This window comes from Odocoileus virginianus, chromosome 21 (genome assembly GCF_023699985.2).
Source record: "Odocoileus virginianus isolate 20LAN1187 ecotype Illinois chromosome 21, Ovbor_1.2, whole genome shotgun sequence".
NCBI lineage: Eukaryota > Metazoa > Chordata > Mammalia > Artiodactyla > Cervidae > Odocoileus > Odocoileus virginianus.
This window is the reverse complement of record NC_069694.1, coordinates 47,480,037-47,499,975: the sequence shown is the minus strand read 5'-3', so window position 1 is coordinate 47,499,975 and position 19,939 is coordinate 47,480,037. Positions and strand designations below refer to the sequence as shown.

Genomic DNA, 19,939 nt, shown 5'->3' with positions numbered 1-19,939 from the left:
CTGACCAGAGTTAATTGGCTCACATTCACAAGAGATGAATCAACCTGCAATGCAGGAGACCCCAGCCCAGTTCCTGGGTCAGGGAGATCCGCTGGAGAAGGGATAGGCTCCCCACTCCAGTATTCTTGGGCTTCCCTGGTGGCTCAGATGGTAAAGAATCTGCCTGCAATGTGGAAGACCTGGGTTTGATCCCTGGGTTGGGAAGATCCCTTGGAGAAGGGAATAGCTACCCACTCCAGTATTCTGGCCTGGAAAATTCCATGGACCATATTGTCAATGGAGTTGCAAAGAGTCAGACACGACTGAGTGACTTTCACTTTCACAGAAGATAGATTAGAGATTAAAGTATTAATAGCTCAAAGATAAAAGGAAAGAAAAGAAGTTACCCCATGCCCCAGGATGAAGGACGCAGTTTGGTCAAGTCCTTCCTTGCCAATCAGTAACCCAGCAGAGAGGATGCCCCTAAGTCTCTGGTTGATTATGCTCCATTGGTTCAGAAACGGGCCCTCTACATAATGAGCCCATAACTCAGAAATGCAGTGAAGAAAAGAAAAAAAAGTTTCCTTGATCATATTTCTTTTTTAGAAAAGTATAGGAAGAATAATGAATGGTTGATTGGGGGAAAAAATGTTGCTGAGAGAATGGTGAATCCCCTGAACACATTTTCATCTTCTTATTTTCCACAACACTAGGCATCCTTGCCATCTCCTCCTCATCAGTAGTCTCCTGCAGTAACACAATGCAAAATTAATACATGACCCACTGTTTAAGGGCACATGCCCATTTTTCTCACTGGAGAAAGGAATGGCAAACCACTCCAGTATTTTTGCCATGAGAACCCCATTAACAGTGCAGAAAGGCAAAAAGATATGACACCAGAAGATGAGCCCCCCAGGTCAGGAAGTGTCCAATATGCTACTGGGGAAGAGCGGAGAAATTAATGAATGAAGAGGCTGGGCCAAAGCAGAAATGACACCCGGTTGTCTGGCTCAAGCCAGACTTCAGCCCTCTGCACTGCAGATTTTCCAGCCACATGTCTCTCTGCTAGAAGAACACAGGTTCCAGGATTCTGGCCTGGGTCGAGGAAGGCAGCTGATGGAACCAAATTTGTTTCTGCTGCTCCTCCTCCTCCTTCAGGTGCTCCCTCCCGTGCTCACTGATGCCGGCAGCAGCAGTTGGTATCAAGACGGTTCTGACCACTGGGGGTCAGCCTCTCACCATGGCCCTGTGTCCGAACGCTGCTCACAGCAGCAAGTGTCTCTGAGTTTTTAAATAAGAAGATATGATGAAGTCGAAGGAACTGCTTAGCTGAGCTATGGCATGAGACAGGTGCTCGGGGCTGGTGCACTGGGAAGACCCAGAGGGATGGGGTGGGGAGGGAGGCAGGAGGGGGGACCGGGATGGGGAATACATGTAAATCCATGGCTGATTCATGTCAATGTATGGCAAAAACCACTACAATATTGTAAAGTAATTAGCCTCCAACTAATAAAAATAAATGGGAAAAAAAAAGAAATCAGCTATTGTCATTGTAGCCATGTTCCTTGAAAAAAAAAAATAAAAAGAAGATACACACAGATTGCATTTTTCCTTCTCTCCTATGATTTAAATAAAATGAACTAAACTTGCTACCTAAAACCTGAAGGAAGTACCGTATAGACTAACAATGAAATCAGGGTAGTTAAGGATTCCATGAGTCATGAAGCTTCAAAGATCTGAGGACATTTCTGTAACTAGGTTCACTCAGAACCACACATTTAGGGAATCACTAGAAACAGAAGGGGCCTTACAGACCATGTAATCCAAATGCCTTGGAGTCCTGATGAGGAAACAGGGGTTAAGTGACTTGCTGAAAATTAGCCAATTGGTAGAAGAGTAAAGTCAGAATTCTCATTTCTTATTGCATTTCTGTACTCAAGTTCAACCAAAAAATAAGTACACACTCAATGCCTACAATGGGCAGAGACAGACGGTTGCTTGTCAGTCAAAAGCACAGCCACAGGAAAGCTATTCTCTGAAATGCATATGGGGGTAGAGGCAGGAAGAGGCGATATGGGAAGGACTCCAAGTGATGCCCTTGGCCCTCCAAACCCCCTTAATAAGCTTTTCTCTATGTGCCCACAGGTTTCACTTCCCCATGGGCCTGCCATATCCAGCTTCTTCCACAATACATACCACAAATGATACCAACCACACTCACTGAACCAGTCAAGGTGTCTCTGGCAGGATCCTGGAAGTGGAAATCCCAACCACTGCAAGAGATCTTGTCCCATCTCTGCCCTCTAGTGTTCTAAGATCAGTGACTGAAGAGGACGATCTAGGAAGCATTTTGAACTTTGCAGTTACTATGCTTTTTGGAAAACATACAGGGTTATCAGACAAAATACATGATACCTAGGAATATTTGAATTTAAAATTGAACTTTCAGTATTAGTACGAGGTTAACTAGGTGTTCTGTATTTTTATTTGCTAAAGCTGGCAAACTCTTTTGCTGCTGAAGTTTAAGGACTGAAAATATGTGTAAGAAAAGAAGTTTTAAGAAAATTAGGAGCATAATCTTCAGTTTGTAAGACATCCATCTGAAAGGGATCACCTAAAAATTGGGAAAGACTTTTCACAAACACATAAAAAGCTAAGTTATAGCAAGAAAGTACATGATAGAGAAAAGGATCCCATAAATATCTTGTGCCATTACATTATGGCACTAGTTTAGCTTGTCTGATTAATTTAGGACACAGTTCCCCCAGCCCCACTGCCTACCCAGGACCTCCCAGTTGTTGTGGTGTTGGGTAATATTAACACCAGCTGGAAGTTATAATAGGTTCCAGTCTCTCTCAACTCAGCAAAGAATGAGGAAAAATGAACTGGGGTTAATATAAAGCCAATTTCTTGCTTCATGTACTTTGGTTACATTACCCAAGGTTGGGGGCGAGAAGGCATCCCAGCCTCGCCACCTGCAGGCCTGCTACGGATCACATCTCCGCTCGGTTCTTCACAAGGATTCTTTGGATTTTTCAATAGCCGCTTCTGAGTCCTGCAATAAAGCCAAAGTGTGAGACAATCTCAAAACAAAACACTAGCCCATTCAGCGATGGTCAGACAATTACTTTTGTTACTGAAATTTAGGTACCTAAGATGCATGAGAAAAGAGAATTATTAAGGAAACTAGGAGCATAACTTCGGGTTTTAAAGCCTTCTTTCCTGCATTATTTTACAGATTATGTTCCACTATTTCCAAGGTACTGTGAGAAGGGAGGAGGAGGGCGTGGGAGGCAGGGGAAGTCATGCATGCATTCACGGATATATCGACTAACTGTATCCTAGGCTTTGTCCTAGTACTGGAGACATAGCAATGGAAAAACAACAAAATCTCTGCTTAAATGGACTTTGAATTTGTAGAGAGGGGAGCGCCTATTTTAGAAACACTATCACAGCAATTGTGTGACACACACACCATTAACTCCATTTTACAACTGAAGCCACTGCGGTTGGAAGATAGTAGTGATGTACCCAAGGCACACGGCTACCAAGGGCAGCCCAGGGGCTGGGTCACAGTGATGGGCCAACTACAAATTGGCACGTGCCAACTACCTCTATAAGGATTAAGTCACAAGCTGCTGAAGCTGCTGACCTTCAACACCCCCTGAAAGGAGTTCAGGGTGAAGAGCAGCAGTGAAGCACTCTGTGCTCTGGGAAAATCTGGCAGGACACATCTTCAGAGAGTTGAAAATTTTTTCAGGAAAAGATTTTGTGAACAAAATTCTTGCATCTCCTTGTACCTAGAAAAATGCTAAAGTTCTTCATGGTGATGTTTGCTCCTCATGACTAGCAATAACCTTCTGCAAAAAATAGGTGCTTGATCACACGTACTCCCCTCACCTTCACCAAAATCACATATATTCTGACGTTCCCCCCTACCTCTTTGGAGCAGTTTCTAGAGCTATCTGAACTGCTCTCTCCTGAGCTGTAGTCTTCATTTTGCTCCAGATAAAACTCAACTCATAACTCTCCTCTTGTGCTTTGCTTTGTTTTGCTTTCAGTCACCAGATATAAAGCCTAGGCTCCATCCAGGTCTATGCTAGGCATGGTGTCATGCCCTAGGGGAGGGGGTAAAAGGAAAGGAGATCTAACAGGGAGCCCTGTCCTCGGAGCCCACCCTCAAGAGGGAGAGAGACAGGTACATCACATCTGAGCAGCCATCTAAGGGAAGGCAATGAAGGAATGGTGGTGGGGAAGACTCCAGCCAGCCTCGAGATTCCCATTTACCTCAAGGCAGATGGTAGCTCAGTTCCCTTTGGGAGTGCAACCCTCAGCCACACAGGCCTGTCTGCCCATCTGAAAGTGAAAGGTGCTCAGTCGCGTCCAACTCTTGGCGACCCCATGGACTTTAGAGTCCAGGCAATTCTCCAGGCCAGAATACTGGAGTGGGGAGCCTTTCCCTTCTCCAGGGGATCTTCCCGTCTGCCCATCTGAGGAAGGGCAATAGGAAGATAGGGGCTGCTCTGGAAGCCCATCCCAGGAGCTGTGAACTCCATGTAACAGATGGAACCCACTGGGAAATGGTGTGGGTTATTATTTTTAGCCAAAGGCATCAAGGAGAACAATTGAAATGATTAATATAAACAGTTCCAAAGTTTCAAGGTATAGTTTGTGGAGCATACTACTTCCTGTTGATTTTCTTACAAAGCAGGCCTTTCAAGAAATCAAGTTTCATGACGTAATTACATTACCATACTTTAAAAAATTATTTAGTTACACAAATAGCCTTTTCAGAGATACACAAAACAAATGTGTTTGGACAGTTAATCTAAATAAGACAGGTAAGACTAATACAAAGGGAGGAATAACTGATTTTATCTCTTTAAAGAAAATTGCTTAACACACCTAACTGACAAACTCAATGCTGAAGTTATATTTACTGGTATACATCAGTGATGTGGCAATATTTAAGTTGGCAATTTTAATTTGATCCCAAGAGAATCTTACTATGTTATAGTCCACAGAATAAGAAAAAAAAAAAAAAACTTAATAATTATAGTACATGTGGACTTGTTTCTTCCTTCCATTTTTTTTTAACCAGTATTTGCCAAACATCTGCTTTTCTTTTGACATTGTCTAATAGATGAACAGCTGATTATTCAGTATTCTGTCTACAAACATCTAACATATTGATTGAACACTAGGCTAAAAAGTACAAAGTTTACTGACGGATCACTGAATTAAAATGTCAAATTTTTGCCCATGAATCCTGTGTCTCAAGATAGAAAAGGGTTTAGAATGTGGGACTCCTTGGGGAAGCTTACCGTTCTTGGAAAATCATAACAATAAGAACAGAAAGCATTTATAAAGCCCTAAATTAGCCAGACAAGCTACAATAGTGCATAAAATGCTTTTCAATATTGAGGATAGTGGATGACGCTGGCCTACTTTTTAAGAAAGTGGAAAATAAGCAAACAATGTGATGCCCAATGTAATGGGTTGGTTTCTTTTGTTTTTTTTTGTAATAAATATGTAAATACTATTATTCCACAGTTCTAAGCTTTTAATTGGAAATGATTAAAAACACAAACTCCAAGAACCAGAAACTTCCTTCCAATTTAGGAAAGATACTGATTTTCTTGAACAGAAGTTAATATTTTGTGGGAAATCAACTCAATGGACAGGACTTAAGAAAAATTATAGTTATGCAGGCTGGGGATGGGGTAAGGGGAAGCCTGTGATGCTAAAAGAAAAAGGTAGAATATAAAAATGCATGCTGTTAAATAACCACCCAATAAACTACATCGGTCTGTGGACAAAGACTGGAAAGGAACAATAAAACCACTGATGTTTTAGAGCAGCGAACCGTTGGGTCATTTTTGTTTTATTTTCTTTTTACTGTTCTTCCAGTTTTTAAGTGAAATAAGTACGTAGAAGAAGCTCATCTGCAAGAGGCCCTGGGAGGAGCTCGAAGGAGGCAGAAAGTTCCAGTGGAAGCAAAATCACCTGTGGCAGTGAGCTCCGCACAGCCCCAGGAGCAGCAGGAAAGCCAGCACCACACGCAGACAGCCCCGGGCTGATGCTCCGCTGCGGCCCACGGCCAACATGGTGCAGATCCCATCCACCGCAGGCTGTGTACTCACATGGCTTGCCGGTATAGCCTACGGGATAGCTGTGACAACACACAAACAGAAGTCAGCAGTGAGCCATGGCCAAAAACGCTCTTATTTTTGTACTCACTATCCAGTCATCTCTCAGCCTCAACACTTCAGCCTCATATTTTGGGAAGAATATGGAAAATCCATATTCAGGAGTCAGTTGCTGCTGTGTTCATCACTCAGCTGTGTCTCACTCTTGCAACCCCACGGACTGTAGCCCACCAGGCTCCTCTGTCCATGGGATGTTCCAGGCAAGAGTCCTAGAATGGGTTGCCATTTCCTTCTTCAGGGAATCTGCCCGACCCAAGGATCGAACCGTGTCTCCTGCACTGGCAGGCGGTTTCTTTACCACTGAGACACCAGGGAAGCCAAACGGGTCAGTTGAAAGCACTCTTATTTACAAGTTAATGCAGCATAGACTTCCCCATTGGTCTGCAGGCCCTGGGATTGATTTGCGGTTATTTGCGTACCACCTCTATAAGGCACTGCAGAACACTGATTAAAGATCAACTTCTGTTAAAAGAACAACTGCCTCTCTCTAAGACTAACACAAAGCAACCCTGCCCTAGGAGCAAAGGGAGTTTTCAAACAAATGTTTGGCCAGATTGCAATCAATATAAGTCAAAGGAAGGAAGAATTTGAAAGCAGAGTCTTTTACTTGAGACCAGGTTGTAAAAGAATGTGAGTAGCCTCTGAACAGGAAGCAGAGGAAACCATTTTTCTTACTTTTTTCCTTAAAAGTCATAGATCCAAAAGGTCTCAGTGGTAACAAGAAGCATTTACTTTCTTCAAGAGAGAAAAACTTAAGTGCAGGGAAAAGAGGCAATCACCAACATCCTGCTGTTCATTAGTGAAATTGTTACTGGATTATTGTTGTTCGTATGGGGCTTCCCTGGTGCTCAGACAGTAGGTAAAGTGTCTGCCTACAATGGAGACCTGGGTTCGATCCCTGGGTTGGGAAGACGCCTTGAAGAAGGGAATGGCTGCCTACTCCAGTATTCTTGCCTGGGGAATCCCATGGACAGAGAAGCCTGGCGGGCTACAGTCCATGGGGTCTCAAGAAGTCCAAGACACAAGACGGGACAGAGTGACTAACGCTATCAGCAACCAACACATGCTGTGAACTTTTATGTGGAAGTAAATGAAGCAATGCTGCCATCTACTGGGAATGCATGCTTCCAGAAACTCTCAGGATCTTGAGTAAAATTAATTATTCTTTGAAAGAGCATAAACTTTAAAAATAGTCTATTAAACATTCTGTGATGCTCGCTTGTTAGGCATTGCTTCCCCTTGGCCCTGGATCCACTAACTATATACCCATGGCCCCATTTTATTCCAGAAGGAGATGAAGGAATGAATACACAGAGTACTGACATCAGTCCCCATGATGCGAAGAGGCAGCAAGGGACAAGCTTTAGATGAATCATGCATCTACTGCATGGATGAAGCCCCAGAAGAGATCCCAAGTCTAGTCCTAGCTGTACCTTGAATTAGTCACAGGAGCTTTGGCAAGTCACTTTCAGAGACAGAAAGGGAAAGAAACTAGCTTTTATTATACACTTTATGTTTCTGATACTGGGATAGTTAGATAGCATCACCGACTCAAGGGGCATAAATTTGAGCAAACTCCAGGAGATAGTGTAGGACAGGGGAGCCTGGTGTGCTGCAGTCCACGGAGTGGCAGAGTCAGACACGACTTGGCAACTGGACACTGGGCACTTTTGTTTTGTTCTCAATGGTAGATTTCCATTTTACAGATGAGGAAAGTAAGATGCAGAGGAGTTACATAATTTGTACCAGGTCACACAGCTAGTGAATGGCAGTTTTGATTCAAATGGTTCTCTGATTTCAAAGTCTGTATTCTTTCTACTACATTGGGCCACATCCAAAGAGTTTTAAGTTCCATGCGCCTCTGAAAAACTTCTTCTAGAACTGACTCTGCAAGAGTGTGCACGATCTGAGTATAGGACCCACGGAGGACCATCCAGTTATTCCTGGCTTTCCTGATGCTGTTTTAATTCTAGCTGTCCTTGGCTATACACATCTACTATTATCACCTAGCAGCCGTTTTTAAACTGGTGGATATTAACAGGGCACACCTCCGATCCTCCCAGAGATCGTAAAGTCTCAAGTAATAAGTCAAGCACATGATAAGAGGTCTGGAGAGCTTAGCAGGCTGTAATATCAAAGCCTTTCAGCCTTATAAGGCCCAGAGCAATCAGCCGGCATTTCACAAGGGCAGGCCACACATCACTAATTTTTTAGGTTTTGATTAATTCTTATCCTACATTAAACAGAAAATTTCCTAGCCGAATAAGTTTGGTTCCATGGTCAAACAATTTCAAGTTCTGAACTAAACAAAGGTCAACAAGACTTTTTCACATGTTGTGGTGATCATGAATCAAGAATTGAAGGCTAGTGAATGCAGCATTTCTTAAACTTGGCCACTCAATGCTTTTCTCATGAAACATTTCACAGCATCATAGTTCTGGCAACTTGGGCTGAAGAAGACCTAGAGGCTGTGGGTTGGTTCAGAGCCAAACCAGAATAAATGAGGACCTCTTCTGTGCTCAAGCGGTTTGGAGTCCTCTGAGAACCCCCTGAGCAGGGGCCTCTGAGGAGGCCTGTGGGTGTGGAGACTTCCAGTTCTCATATCCTCTGCGTCCCCAGGGCAGCTGGGAGTTCCTAGATCTGGGAGGGGAGCTTCCATTGCCTCCAAGCAAGGGAGGAAGAAAGCTCCTTTACTAGCCTGCTCACAACATTGTGAACAGTCTCTGGGCTTCCCAGGTGGCGCTAGTGGTAGAGAATCCCCCTGCCAATGCAGGAGATGCAGACGACCTGGGTTCAGTCCCTGGGTCGGGAAGAGCCCCTGGAGGAAGGCATGGCAAGCATTCTGGTATTCTCGCCTGAAGAATCCCATGGACAGAGGAGCTTGTGGGCTATGGTCCATGGGGTCGCACACAGTTGACCATGACTGAAGTAACGTAGCACTCATGCATACATGTGCAGGATGATGCCTGTGAGATATTGCTAATAAGCGTTGGAATGGGAAGCACTCCCTAGAGATGTTTTCTTTTTATGGAATTAAAAAAATACAAGGTGAGGTCATTGGAGCACGGAAGGACAGAAGGGTTGGACATCTGATAAATCCATGTTTTTATTAGATATAGAATTCAAAACCAAAGTTATGATCCAGATTAATGGAAACTCTGGCTATATTTTAAATATTGCTTTTGATTAAAGGTGCTTAAATTTAAGTGTTAGATCCAGTTTGTCATTTTGTAGCAAGTAGTATTTAAAATATTACTAGAGGAATATGATATTTTCATCAGGTTTTAATGACAGAAACAAAAGTAGTGTGCTAAGGAGTTCACAAGTCATTTAATGAATTGGTGCTATCAGTTCCAAGTGAAATTAATGTGCTAGCTACAATACATAATTCTGCAATACCCTTCTTCTTCTTATAATGCCTTTAATAATCCAAAGTTAAAGTGTCAGAGAGAAACATAAAGCATTGCTAGGATACTTGTTTTCATAATTTCATTATTGGGAATAATAAAAAGCCATGAACAGATGAAAACAATTTGATCCTGATTATCAAAATCAAGAATGATTATCATCAAGTACTAAATTTATCTTAGGTTAGAAAACCACAGCATGAAATATGAATATGAAAACAGATTTCTACTAGGACTGAGTCATTTTTGCTAATATTCACAAACATTTTCCATGATTTTTGTCAGGATGACGTGATTTCTAATGCAAGACCATATTCTTCATCACACAATATAATTTATTCTAGTAATTTAGATTATGTTTGTACTAATTATTATTAATAATCAAAGCTTTTAAGCTTATAGCATCTACTCATGAGGATCAAAGTATTCTCTCACTCCATCATTAGGCACAGAGAAAATTATCACTGAGTCAGGAGGCCAGCCAGAAGAGACCTACTTATTTTTCAGTATCTACCCATTCCCTCAGATTGCCTTCAGATTATAAAAGTTACTGAAAGTGAGATTGGATACAGAACTAGGTCTTCTGGGTGTGGTTTTACTAAAGGCTGAGGGGCAGGGTTCCTGAGCGAGTGTGGTGGGAGCATCTCCAAGTTCCGGGGCGTCCTTGAACGTCCTCTTCAGGTTGACACAACCCACCAAAACCCTCATGGGGACACAGGCAGAGCAAAGGCAGCCAGGACTGCATTTATCAGTTGTTAACGACAAAAATGTAAATACCAACTATTAGGATATAGAGGGAGAGAAGTGGAAGCCCAGTGTGACTATATGTAACACTTTTTAAAATTTAGAAACAGAACATTGATGCTCCCGATCTATTTGGCATAAAATAAAAGTTTTAAGACATTCTCTCAGTTTAATTCCCAGACTGTACCAGTAGTAACATCAAGTTATTCAAGTTAGAGGGAAAATCACCCAATTCCTTAAATTTTATATTTACCACTGACAGCTGGGGTGTGTGTGAAATATTCAGAAAGAGTGTAATACACACATTATATATATATATATATATATATATATATATATATATATATATATGTAAATACAGATTTACATATATGCGTGTGTGCTCAGTCATGTCAGACTCCTTGCGACCCCTTGGACTGTAAGCCCACGAGGCTCCTCTGTCCATCTCCAGGAAAGAATACTGGACTGGGTTGCTACTTCCTCTTCCAGAGGCTCTTCCCTGACCCAGGCACGGAATCCAAGTTTCCTGCATCTCCTGCATTGGCAGGCGGATTCTTTATCTCTGCACCATGTGGAAAGCCCAGATTTACATATATAAATTACATATATTTTTCATTATGGAAAAGTTTAATTATAGAAAAACCTCAATATAAATTTTCTGAATTCACTAAAAGTTATGGGCTGCAATATCATCTCTCTGCAGAAAAACAGTTTGACTTACTGGCAGGCGAACAGGGTGTCAATGCCAAAATATATACAGAGACCACCATTGAGGCAGTACCCTTCATAATTCGGGGAGCATTCAGGGAAACGATTTTTCAAAAAATTGTGTCCATTCTTCCCAAGGTGAGATGGCGGAGTAGAGTCTAGAAGAATCAAAGGCATTTCTTTTACTTTCTGATGTGACTGGAGTCTTTCAGATATCAACATCAGGAACTAGTTTCTGTGAACAATTTGTCACATGGAACAATAATTTCACTTTCTTAACCAGACTTTATGGAATTTGCTACGGAGTCAGCCATTTTGCTTAAGGTTCAGCACTATTTGACATAAAGTATATTGGAGGCAAGAAAGAGAATGGTCAATCCTAAGACCACATGAACCCTGAGTACAGATCTCATTATAAAAGCCATCTGTCATCCATAAAAACACACCGTGTAAAACAAGTTAGCTTAAGAGGGTCTCACTGAACAACTATCTCTCTTCATGGTTTATAAACCACCCACCACTATACAGTCCATTACCTCCAGTTCCCTGGGAGTCTCAAAATTTTATCCCACGGGATACTTGCTTCTAAAAGCAATTTAACTTTCAGGGGAGCCCTCAAAGACAGGACTAGCAACTTTGACAGAGAGGAAATGTTATCATAACAGAGGGCATGCCCAAGTGGAAAAGTCCCTTTTGTTGAATGGTTCACTGCTCTTTAAAGGAAAAACATTAGGGTGTGTAGCTGACTATATAAATATTAGGAGTCTTTCAATACCTCTAAGAAGAGCAAATTATTTGAGAAAATAATATACTAAAAAACCAGAGCCCCAAACAAGTGCTGAATTCTCCTTTTTCAGGATGTTTTCTGCTTGCAGAGCTGAGATGGGTAAATGGCTGGCAGTGAGTCAGCTGATTCTGGCTTCTGGTGTCTATGAAGCCAACTCCCCCGCCACCCTCCTACCACCCCTCCCCATTCTGGAATGCTGATAGTGAGAAGATACTGCTCTTGCAGGCGGGTTCGGGAAGCAGAAATGGACTATAATTAACAATTTTAAAAGTTCTCATTCAGCTCAAGAAATACTGACTTTTTAAAGTAATACTTTAAAATCCTTGAAAGTGATTCAAAATGCCAGAAGTCCAGACATCCTCCCCAACCTGTCTAGCCCTGCCAAGTTCTCCCAGCGGCCCCCAAAATCAACATTACGAGTCAGGACATTAGCTGAAGAGTTAAAGAGAACCACCTGTGTTCTCACCTACATTGCATTGTGAATAATAAAAAAGGATTTATTCCAGATGCTATTAAATTAAGAAAACTTGGACCATTTCATTCTCGCCCCCATCATCAATCTAATCAGGAAAGGAAACTCACCAGCCTGATTGAACCAAATGATTTCTCGAAGCTCTAATGAAAACACAGTTAAGTAGAGATTTTTTTTTTGGAATCAAGTCCCTCCCCTTGGATCCAAACCACACACCAACCTACCAGGGCAAATCTGTCCAGGCTCAGACAAGTTGCCAGCACACGTGCAAGTATAGTTTCCCTCCATATTTGTGCAGGTGCATTTTCCCCACAGCTGTGCACGCCCAGTCAGCACTCATCAATATCTGCCAGGAAAAAGGAGTAGGAAAGAGAAAAGTGAGGTGCAGAGGAGATCAGAGGCTCATATAGTAATTGAAAAACCCAATATTCTGGAAAAGAAGCATCTTCAATTTGTGTCATGATACATGTTATCAGAGCCCTGTACATTTTTAGATTCAAAAATTCTATTATCCATGTTGGAAAGAGAGATGAACTGGGTCCCTGGGGTGCATACCCATGCAGTTAAACTCCTGATGTCAGGCTGGAAGCTTCCCTACTCTTTGGAAGGAAAGGAAACTTCCCAGCACAAATAGCTCCGTGGGAAAGTTGGAGATGGTACACTACCTCTAGGTAAACATTTACAAGTTCAGATCCTATTAAATAAAACATTTTGCCTTTGTAACACAGATATAAATGAAATCATCTCTTTCTTTCCCAACTACCCATCTTTTCTATTATCAGTTATCACCACTGTAACCTTTAGGTCCTTCCTCTCTTCAATTTTCCATTCCTGTGAGAGGAGTAGGCTTCCTACATTCCCCGTATCCCATCTCTCCTCTACTCCTCTCCTAAACATCAGTGCCACATTGACCTTCCCCAACCACATCTCCCACCATTGCACCACTGACTCAAATGCCTAATAAAATGTACTCATGCCCCCAGGTTCACCCAAAATAAAACTTCCTCCATGAAGTCCTTCCCAATACCTCAAACATGTATTTCTACCTACTCTAAACTCCCAATTCATTTTTAGTTCTCCAATGATGCACATCTTTCTTCACTACTTATCACAGCTGCATTGATTTTAGATGATATTCTAAAGGTGGGGGACAGTGCAGAGAACAAGAACAAGCTCAGCGTTTCTATGTGGCCTGAGGACTCCATGCCAATCAGGCAGGCTGGGCCATAACGCTCCGCTACATGAAAGGAGGTATGTGAGTAATAGAGTGGGAATCCAGAGTATACTGACTTTAAACATCCAAGAAAGTGTACCTTCCTTTTTCTTCAAAGTAAATGAAATATAATGCCTGTTTGTCTAAATTATCTATGAGCCTGTTTAATTAGAGCAGTGACATTTTCCTGACTGACAGCCAAATATGTGCTTAAAAGAGCATTTATAGATGTTTGTGGACTCGACAAAACTAATCTGATAAAAGTCTGATTTAAATCAACCAGATCCAGAAAATTGGTAGTTATGACCGATACTTCATCTTTAACCTCAACATGTGGGAGAAAGCAATGCCATTTCAGTTTGTTATCAGGGCATCTGCCCCTCACCGTGAAAAGATTTTCATGTTTTCAGAAGGAAAAGAAAACACTGGAAGAGACGTTTTAAAGCCCCATAAAACCTGAGATAACTATTTTACTGGGCCAGGATGGCTTCAAGTCAGGTCGTCACTTGTACAGTGACACCTGGAATGGTAAATGACATCCAGTAAGTGAACTCCCAACCCAACCAGCCACACCCAGACCTTGGCAGGGGATGGTGATTATGACAGAGGTCTTAATCATCCGTTGCTTATATTTAAATGTCAGTGGCTTGAACTTATCAAGAGCCAGCCAGTGAACCCTTTCATGCAATCTTCACGCACAGCAGTGACCTCCAAGAAACCCATGTCAGCTCTGAAGTTCACCACGGTTCAGTTGCCAAATTCAATGACAAAGAAAATGCTGTAGTTTCCCCCATGATGGCTCAAAGTACGGAGTATTGATCAGGTACTGATGTCACTCAACTTCCAGAGACAGAATTAGAAAGGCAGAGGGGAAAACAGCCTCTGCAGAGTGTAGGCGCCAAGTCGTGCGGTCATGGCCAAAGGGCACGGACTTGACTATTTACCAAGAACTGAAATATGTCAGTTTGAACAGATCACACAACTCCCCTTTTAGACTTAACATGTATCACCGCAGTTATATCCTGTCTTTTCTCAAACCACCACACCCAGCGTTCAGTGATTCTCCAAGGCTTGCCCCCACTCTCTTCCCTCCACACGCAGCTTTCTTACCCAGACAGTGGATTCCATCTCCCTGGTAGCCTTCTGAGCACCAGCAGACATAGCCACCTTCTGTATTGACATACTTGGAGGATGTGGGAGGGCAAACTGAGAGACCCATCTCACATTCATCTACATCTGTGGGCAAAACGATGAGCTAGTGAAATATGTACGTGATCCTGGTATGAATGACTATATTAGGAAAGTGAAAGCGTTAGTCGCTCAATTGTGTCTGACTGTTTGTGAGCCCATGGACTGTAGCCTTCCAGGCTCCTCTGTCCATGGAATTCTCCAAGCAAGAATACTGGAGTGGGTAGCCATTCCCTTCTCCAGGGGATCTTTTCAACCCGGTGATCAAACCCGGGTCTCCTGTATTGCAGGCAGATTCTTTACTGTCTGAGCCACCCAGGGAAGCCCATAGTGGGAAAGAATGGTATAATCTTACATACACACATCTAGCCATTGACAGGTACTGTTTGCAAACATAATGCGAGCCCTGCATGTGGACATAAAGTTCACTTCTGTATCAATTTTCACAGATTTCTCAGTGTTTGACTAGCTAAGTATGTGTAAGTAAATCACTTTGTGCCAGAGTTTCAAACCATAAGAACATTTACAATGGCCGTCAAATAAAAGAGAAACCTATAGAGCCGGGGTGGGAGGGGAGTTTGGGGAATGGAAACGTATATATGCACGGCTGAGTTTCTCTGCTGCTGTGCCTATGGAACTATCACAACATTGTCAGCTGGCTACACTCCAAAATAAAATTAAAAATTAAAAAAAGAAACCTATCCAGCAAAATCTATTTAATAAATTAAAACTTATGATCTAAGCCTTTGTTTTTATTGGAATTGGGGAGTTTATAAATTTGACTTGAACTCGCATTCATGCTTCTAAAGTGAATTATAAACTCTTCTTCTTAATATCAACTATATATATTATGGAATTCTAATATAAACTCAGTGTATTAGAGCATATACTTTATGTTTCATTTTTCTATTCATATATCCACTACCTTTTAGCTAATATCAAATAATCTACTCACACCTGAGGATAACATAATCCTTCTGGAGATTTTGAGTCAATACAATCTGAGAGAATCTTTTTTATTCACTATTTTCCAGATATGTGTATTTGGATTTTGCTCTTACCACAACATTGTTTTCCATCTCTGGCAAATCCTTTCAAACACTGACATGTGACAACCTCTCCCTCTGAAATGCACTCAGCCTGTGTACTGCATCCAATGGCATCACAGTCTTCATTTTCTGCAAACAGAGAGAACCCTATTAGATTATTTTCAGATCTCAGAGGAAAAAAAATGGACTTTAATGCTTTGCATTCTACAGAACATTCTAGAACTTCCTTTGTCAAGTTCTGGGGCAGGTTAGCCTCCAAACAGAAACACCATGTTGATCTGTAATCTGTATCTATATCAAAGGATCCACAAGCCATATGTTTCCGTTTACATGCTGTCAACAAATCTTTAGTCTTAAAGAATTATGTGGTGTTCAAAACCCTTCTGTGAACTTATTTATAATTTTTTAAAGAATTTGCAAATTTGAACTATAACATTTCTAGGAGTAAATGGACTCAAATTTTTAAAATTGTATTGCTTTATTTGAGAATTCCCAACCATCATGAAGGGGTCAACATATTCTTATCTCCCAAAGATAATATGTAGCAAGTAGGTCTATGTATCAACATAGCAAAGCGATTTGATCATAAAAAGATTTACTGTCAATTTACTAAAACTATGTTTCATATATAATAGAACATGTATGTCAAAATGTACATTTTACTATCAAGATTTACGCCGTGACTTGCAAACCTCTAGGCGCTTTTACAGAGTCATGAACCATACAAACTAAATGCTGTAAATGGATCATTTCATTTCATACTCCATTGAAATGCAAACGCCCCAGGGAACAGAGTTGCCTGTTGAACCATGAACATGAGCAAGTTTTTTGTTTTTTGTTTTCCTTTAGCTACTTATGTATGAAATCATTCTCCAAATGCCTCCTCTCTGTTGTAGTTGGGGGTATCTGACATACCACAGCAGGATATAAACTATCTTCTGTCTTTTCACTGGTAAACTTGCTCATCTGAGTATAGAAGAGGTCAAGAAACCCTCCAAAGTGGCAAATAAATTAAAGAAAGTTAAATGATCTAAGTAGGACTCAAGCCCCATGTGAATGCAGACATCGGGTAATTACATTTGACTTGCTTAGCTATTTGAGCAAAAAGATTTCTTTTGTGGGAACACATGCCTTTCATGCTTGCTTGGTCACCTCCTGTCACTCGTGACTCTTTGAGATGGATAAGTTCAGCCTAAATCAATTATCCATTGGATTCAGCATTTATTTGGAAGACTAGCTCCCAAATCACAAGGCTGTTCAGAATGTATGGTGGACAGCATCCAATTACCCAAGACATTTTAAGTCACTAGGGGAATTAGAATATGATTCAGGAATTATTTGATAACTTGCAATCCCCCAGGCAATGAAAAGTAATCAACATGCGTTTGCAGTTGGGGGGTAGGCCATAGCCAAAGTTCTTTTTGCCACCCACTGGCTCCAGAAGGAGCGAATGCCTATGCTCCACGTGTCTCCTCTCTAAAATACAACGACAGTTTCTGTCCAGTCTACTTCACATGTTGTTTTAAGAATTTGAAGAAAAAGTGATTAAAAAAAAAAAACTTTTGAGAATTTTGAAATATACATATCTAGATAAGGGTGATAAAGGAGAAGAGCATTGTGGTGGCCTGTATCAGAATTAGCCTTATCACATTAGAAAAGACTCTGTGGTCAGCTAGTAAAACTAACAAAATTCATTCATTCCAAAATGCCTACTACGTGTCAGATCCTCATGAGGGCCAAAAATACAGTGGTGGAGGATATAGACAAGAGTTCTGCTTTCTTACATGATTAATTACTGAAGTATATGTGTGATGAGCACAATCAAAAATAATACTGGGTTCCAAGAGGGCTGAAACAGCTCTCGTATTGCCTGGTCAGGAGACTAGGAAAGTCTTTCTGAGAAAGAGCATATTATGTTGAGATATGAAGGATTCACAGGACTTGGTGGGGAGGGGGTTAGAAAGAACACAGTAAGTCAGGAAAACAACAGCTGCATGTTACAGCAAGGCCTATGTAATGGAAGAAGGCCGTCGAAAGGGGGGATAGAAGGGCACAAACTAAGGCTGATGAGGTGGATACAAGTTAGTTTCTCTAGGGCTCAACAGGCTACATTAAGAATTCCACATTTTAGTCAGGAATTTAGAAGCATTTGTGATTTTAATAAATTTGACAATGAGACTTTCTATGATTGAATCACTTTGCCATGTGGTACACAGATCTACTTGCCACATATCATTATGTGTCTTTCGGGAATAAAAACATATTGACCTAAAATCTAATATAAAGTTTTCAAACTCTTTTTTTTATAACTACTTGCTTGAAATGAAAATTTCACTACAAAACATAAGTAAGACCTTTTAACCTCTCACAGGTACAACTAAAACTTCACAGGTTAAGACAAAATAGAATATAATCCAGGGAAGGAAAGATGAGGCAATTCACCAGGACAATTTCATTCATTCTGCAGGAGGCAAAGTACAGTCTCCATGTACGAAGCCAAACCTAGCCTATTATATGTGTATTCCAAATCTCTGGCCATTTTGTCACTCACTCATTCCATCCATGTGGCCTAGTTTACCATCTGTCATTCACCTTGGTTTTTGAGTCCCCCAAACATTAGGCTTTCAAAATATCTTCTATCAACTTAGAGGAAGGTTCTCTATACTGCTAATATTTATTATCTATACTGTTTTATCCTATCATATGTTTGTTTCTGTAGCAGACTGTGACTTTGGAGGCTGGGGCTACGTTTAGCTCAGCATGCTATCACCAGCACCAGCATATGGCAAATAAATAGTCACCAGATGAGTAATATTCCTAACATAACTATGTTTCCAGTACTTCTTTTCTTGACATGAATTACTGATAACTACTCAGTCATAATTTTCAAAAGTTTTGGTCGAGTCATTAACTTAGTAATATAGCTTAGTTTCAGTTTTCAAATCTGTAAAATGATAGACTGTGATAAGGGTCAAATTAGAGAATACATTTAAAGGATCTGGTAAACTCTAAAGCTCTGTAAAAAATTGTTACTAAAAATATTCACCTCTTTGTATTATATAAAAAATCACACTGATAAATTCCTATAAAGAGGGATAAGAGGTTCCAGGGCCTTGTTAACTATAGTTTGCCAACCACAAAGGTTGTGGTTGAGTGTATATGAGGTCCTAATATGGAGTTCTCCAATTGATTTTTAAGCCACATACTGTGTTAAAATTAAGACTTACTCAGAAATACAAATACATAATGTGTTTCAAAGCAGAGCTGCACTGACTGAATGGCAGAGACCTAGCATGAAGAAGAGGTGGGGTTTGCAGGAGCTTTAGGGCTGAGCTAAGCCCTGTTTGAAAACCACTAGCATCATGAGTGAACAGAGTATAAAAGAATTAGGTTCCCTAAAGTTGTTACATATTGAATATGTTCTTTAGCATCTTGGTGATAAGTGTACAATAGAGAAGAATAAAATCTAATATTTGTTGTTTGTGGACTTCCTGGAGCAGCTGAAGCAACCAACCTACCATGCCCGAGGTCAGGGGCGGCGGTCGAGAGGAGCAACCCCACGTCCAAGGTCAGGAGGGGCGGCCGTGAGAGGATACCCCTCGTCCAAGGTAAGGAGCAGTGGCTGTGCTTTGCTGGAGCAGCCATGAAGAGAGACCCCACGTCCAAGGTAAGAGAAACCCAAGTAAGATGGTAGGCGTTGCAAGAGGGCATCAGAGGGCAGACACACTAAAACCATAATCACAGAAAATTAGCCAATCTGAGCACAGGACCACAGTCTTGTCTAACTCAGTGAAACTAAGCCATGCCGTGTGGGGCCACCCAAGACGGTTGGGTCATGGTGGAGAGGTCGGACAGAATGTGATCCACTGGAGAAGGGAATGGCAAGCCACTTCAGTATTCTTGCCTTGACAACCCCATGAACAGTATGAAAAGGCAAAATGATAGGACACTGAAAGAGGAACTCCCCAGGTTGGTAGATGCCCAATATGCTACTGGAGATCAGTGGAGAAATAACTCCAGAAAGAATGAAGGGATGGAGCCAAAGCAAAAATAATACCCAACTGTGGATGTGACTGGTGATAGAAGCAAGATCCAATGCTGTAAAGAGCAATATTGCATTGGAACCTGGAATGTTAGGTCCATGAATCAAGGCAAATTGGAAGTGGTCAAACAGGAGATGGCA

The 19,939-nt window shown here is 41.3% G+C and overlaps 1 protein-coding gene across 1 annotated transcript in view; it reads right to left on the bottom strand.

Annotated features, from left to right (window-relative positions):
- EGF (epidermal growth factor) overlaps nucleotides 1-19,939 on the bottom strand; it is a 96,477-nt gene that overhangs the window by 4,031 nt on the left and 72,507 nt on the right. Inside the window, 8 exon segments of the mRNA XM_070452276.1 lie at nucleotides 2,917-3,062; nucleotides 5,993-6,053; nucleotides 6,055-6,151; nucleotides 11,061-11,205; nucleotides 12,531-12,608; nucleotides 12,611-12,652; nucleotides 14,630-14,755; nucleotides 15,769-15,885. Of these exon segments, the coding sequence (XP_070308377.1) occupies nucleotides 2,917-3,062; nucleotides 5,993-6,053; nucleotides 6,055-6,151; nucleotides 11,061-11,205; nucleotides 12,531-12,608; nucleotides 12,611-12,652; nucleotides 14,630-14,755; nucleotides 15,769-15,885 (812 nt within the window).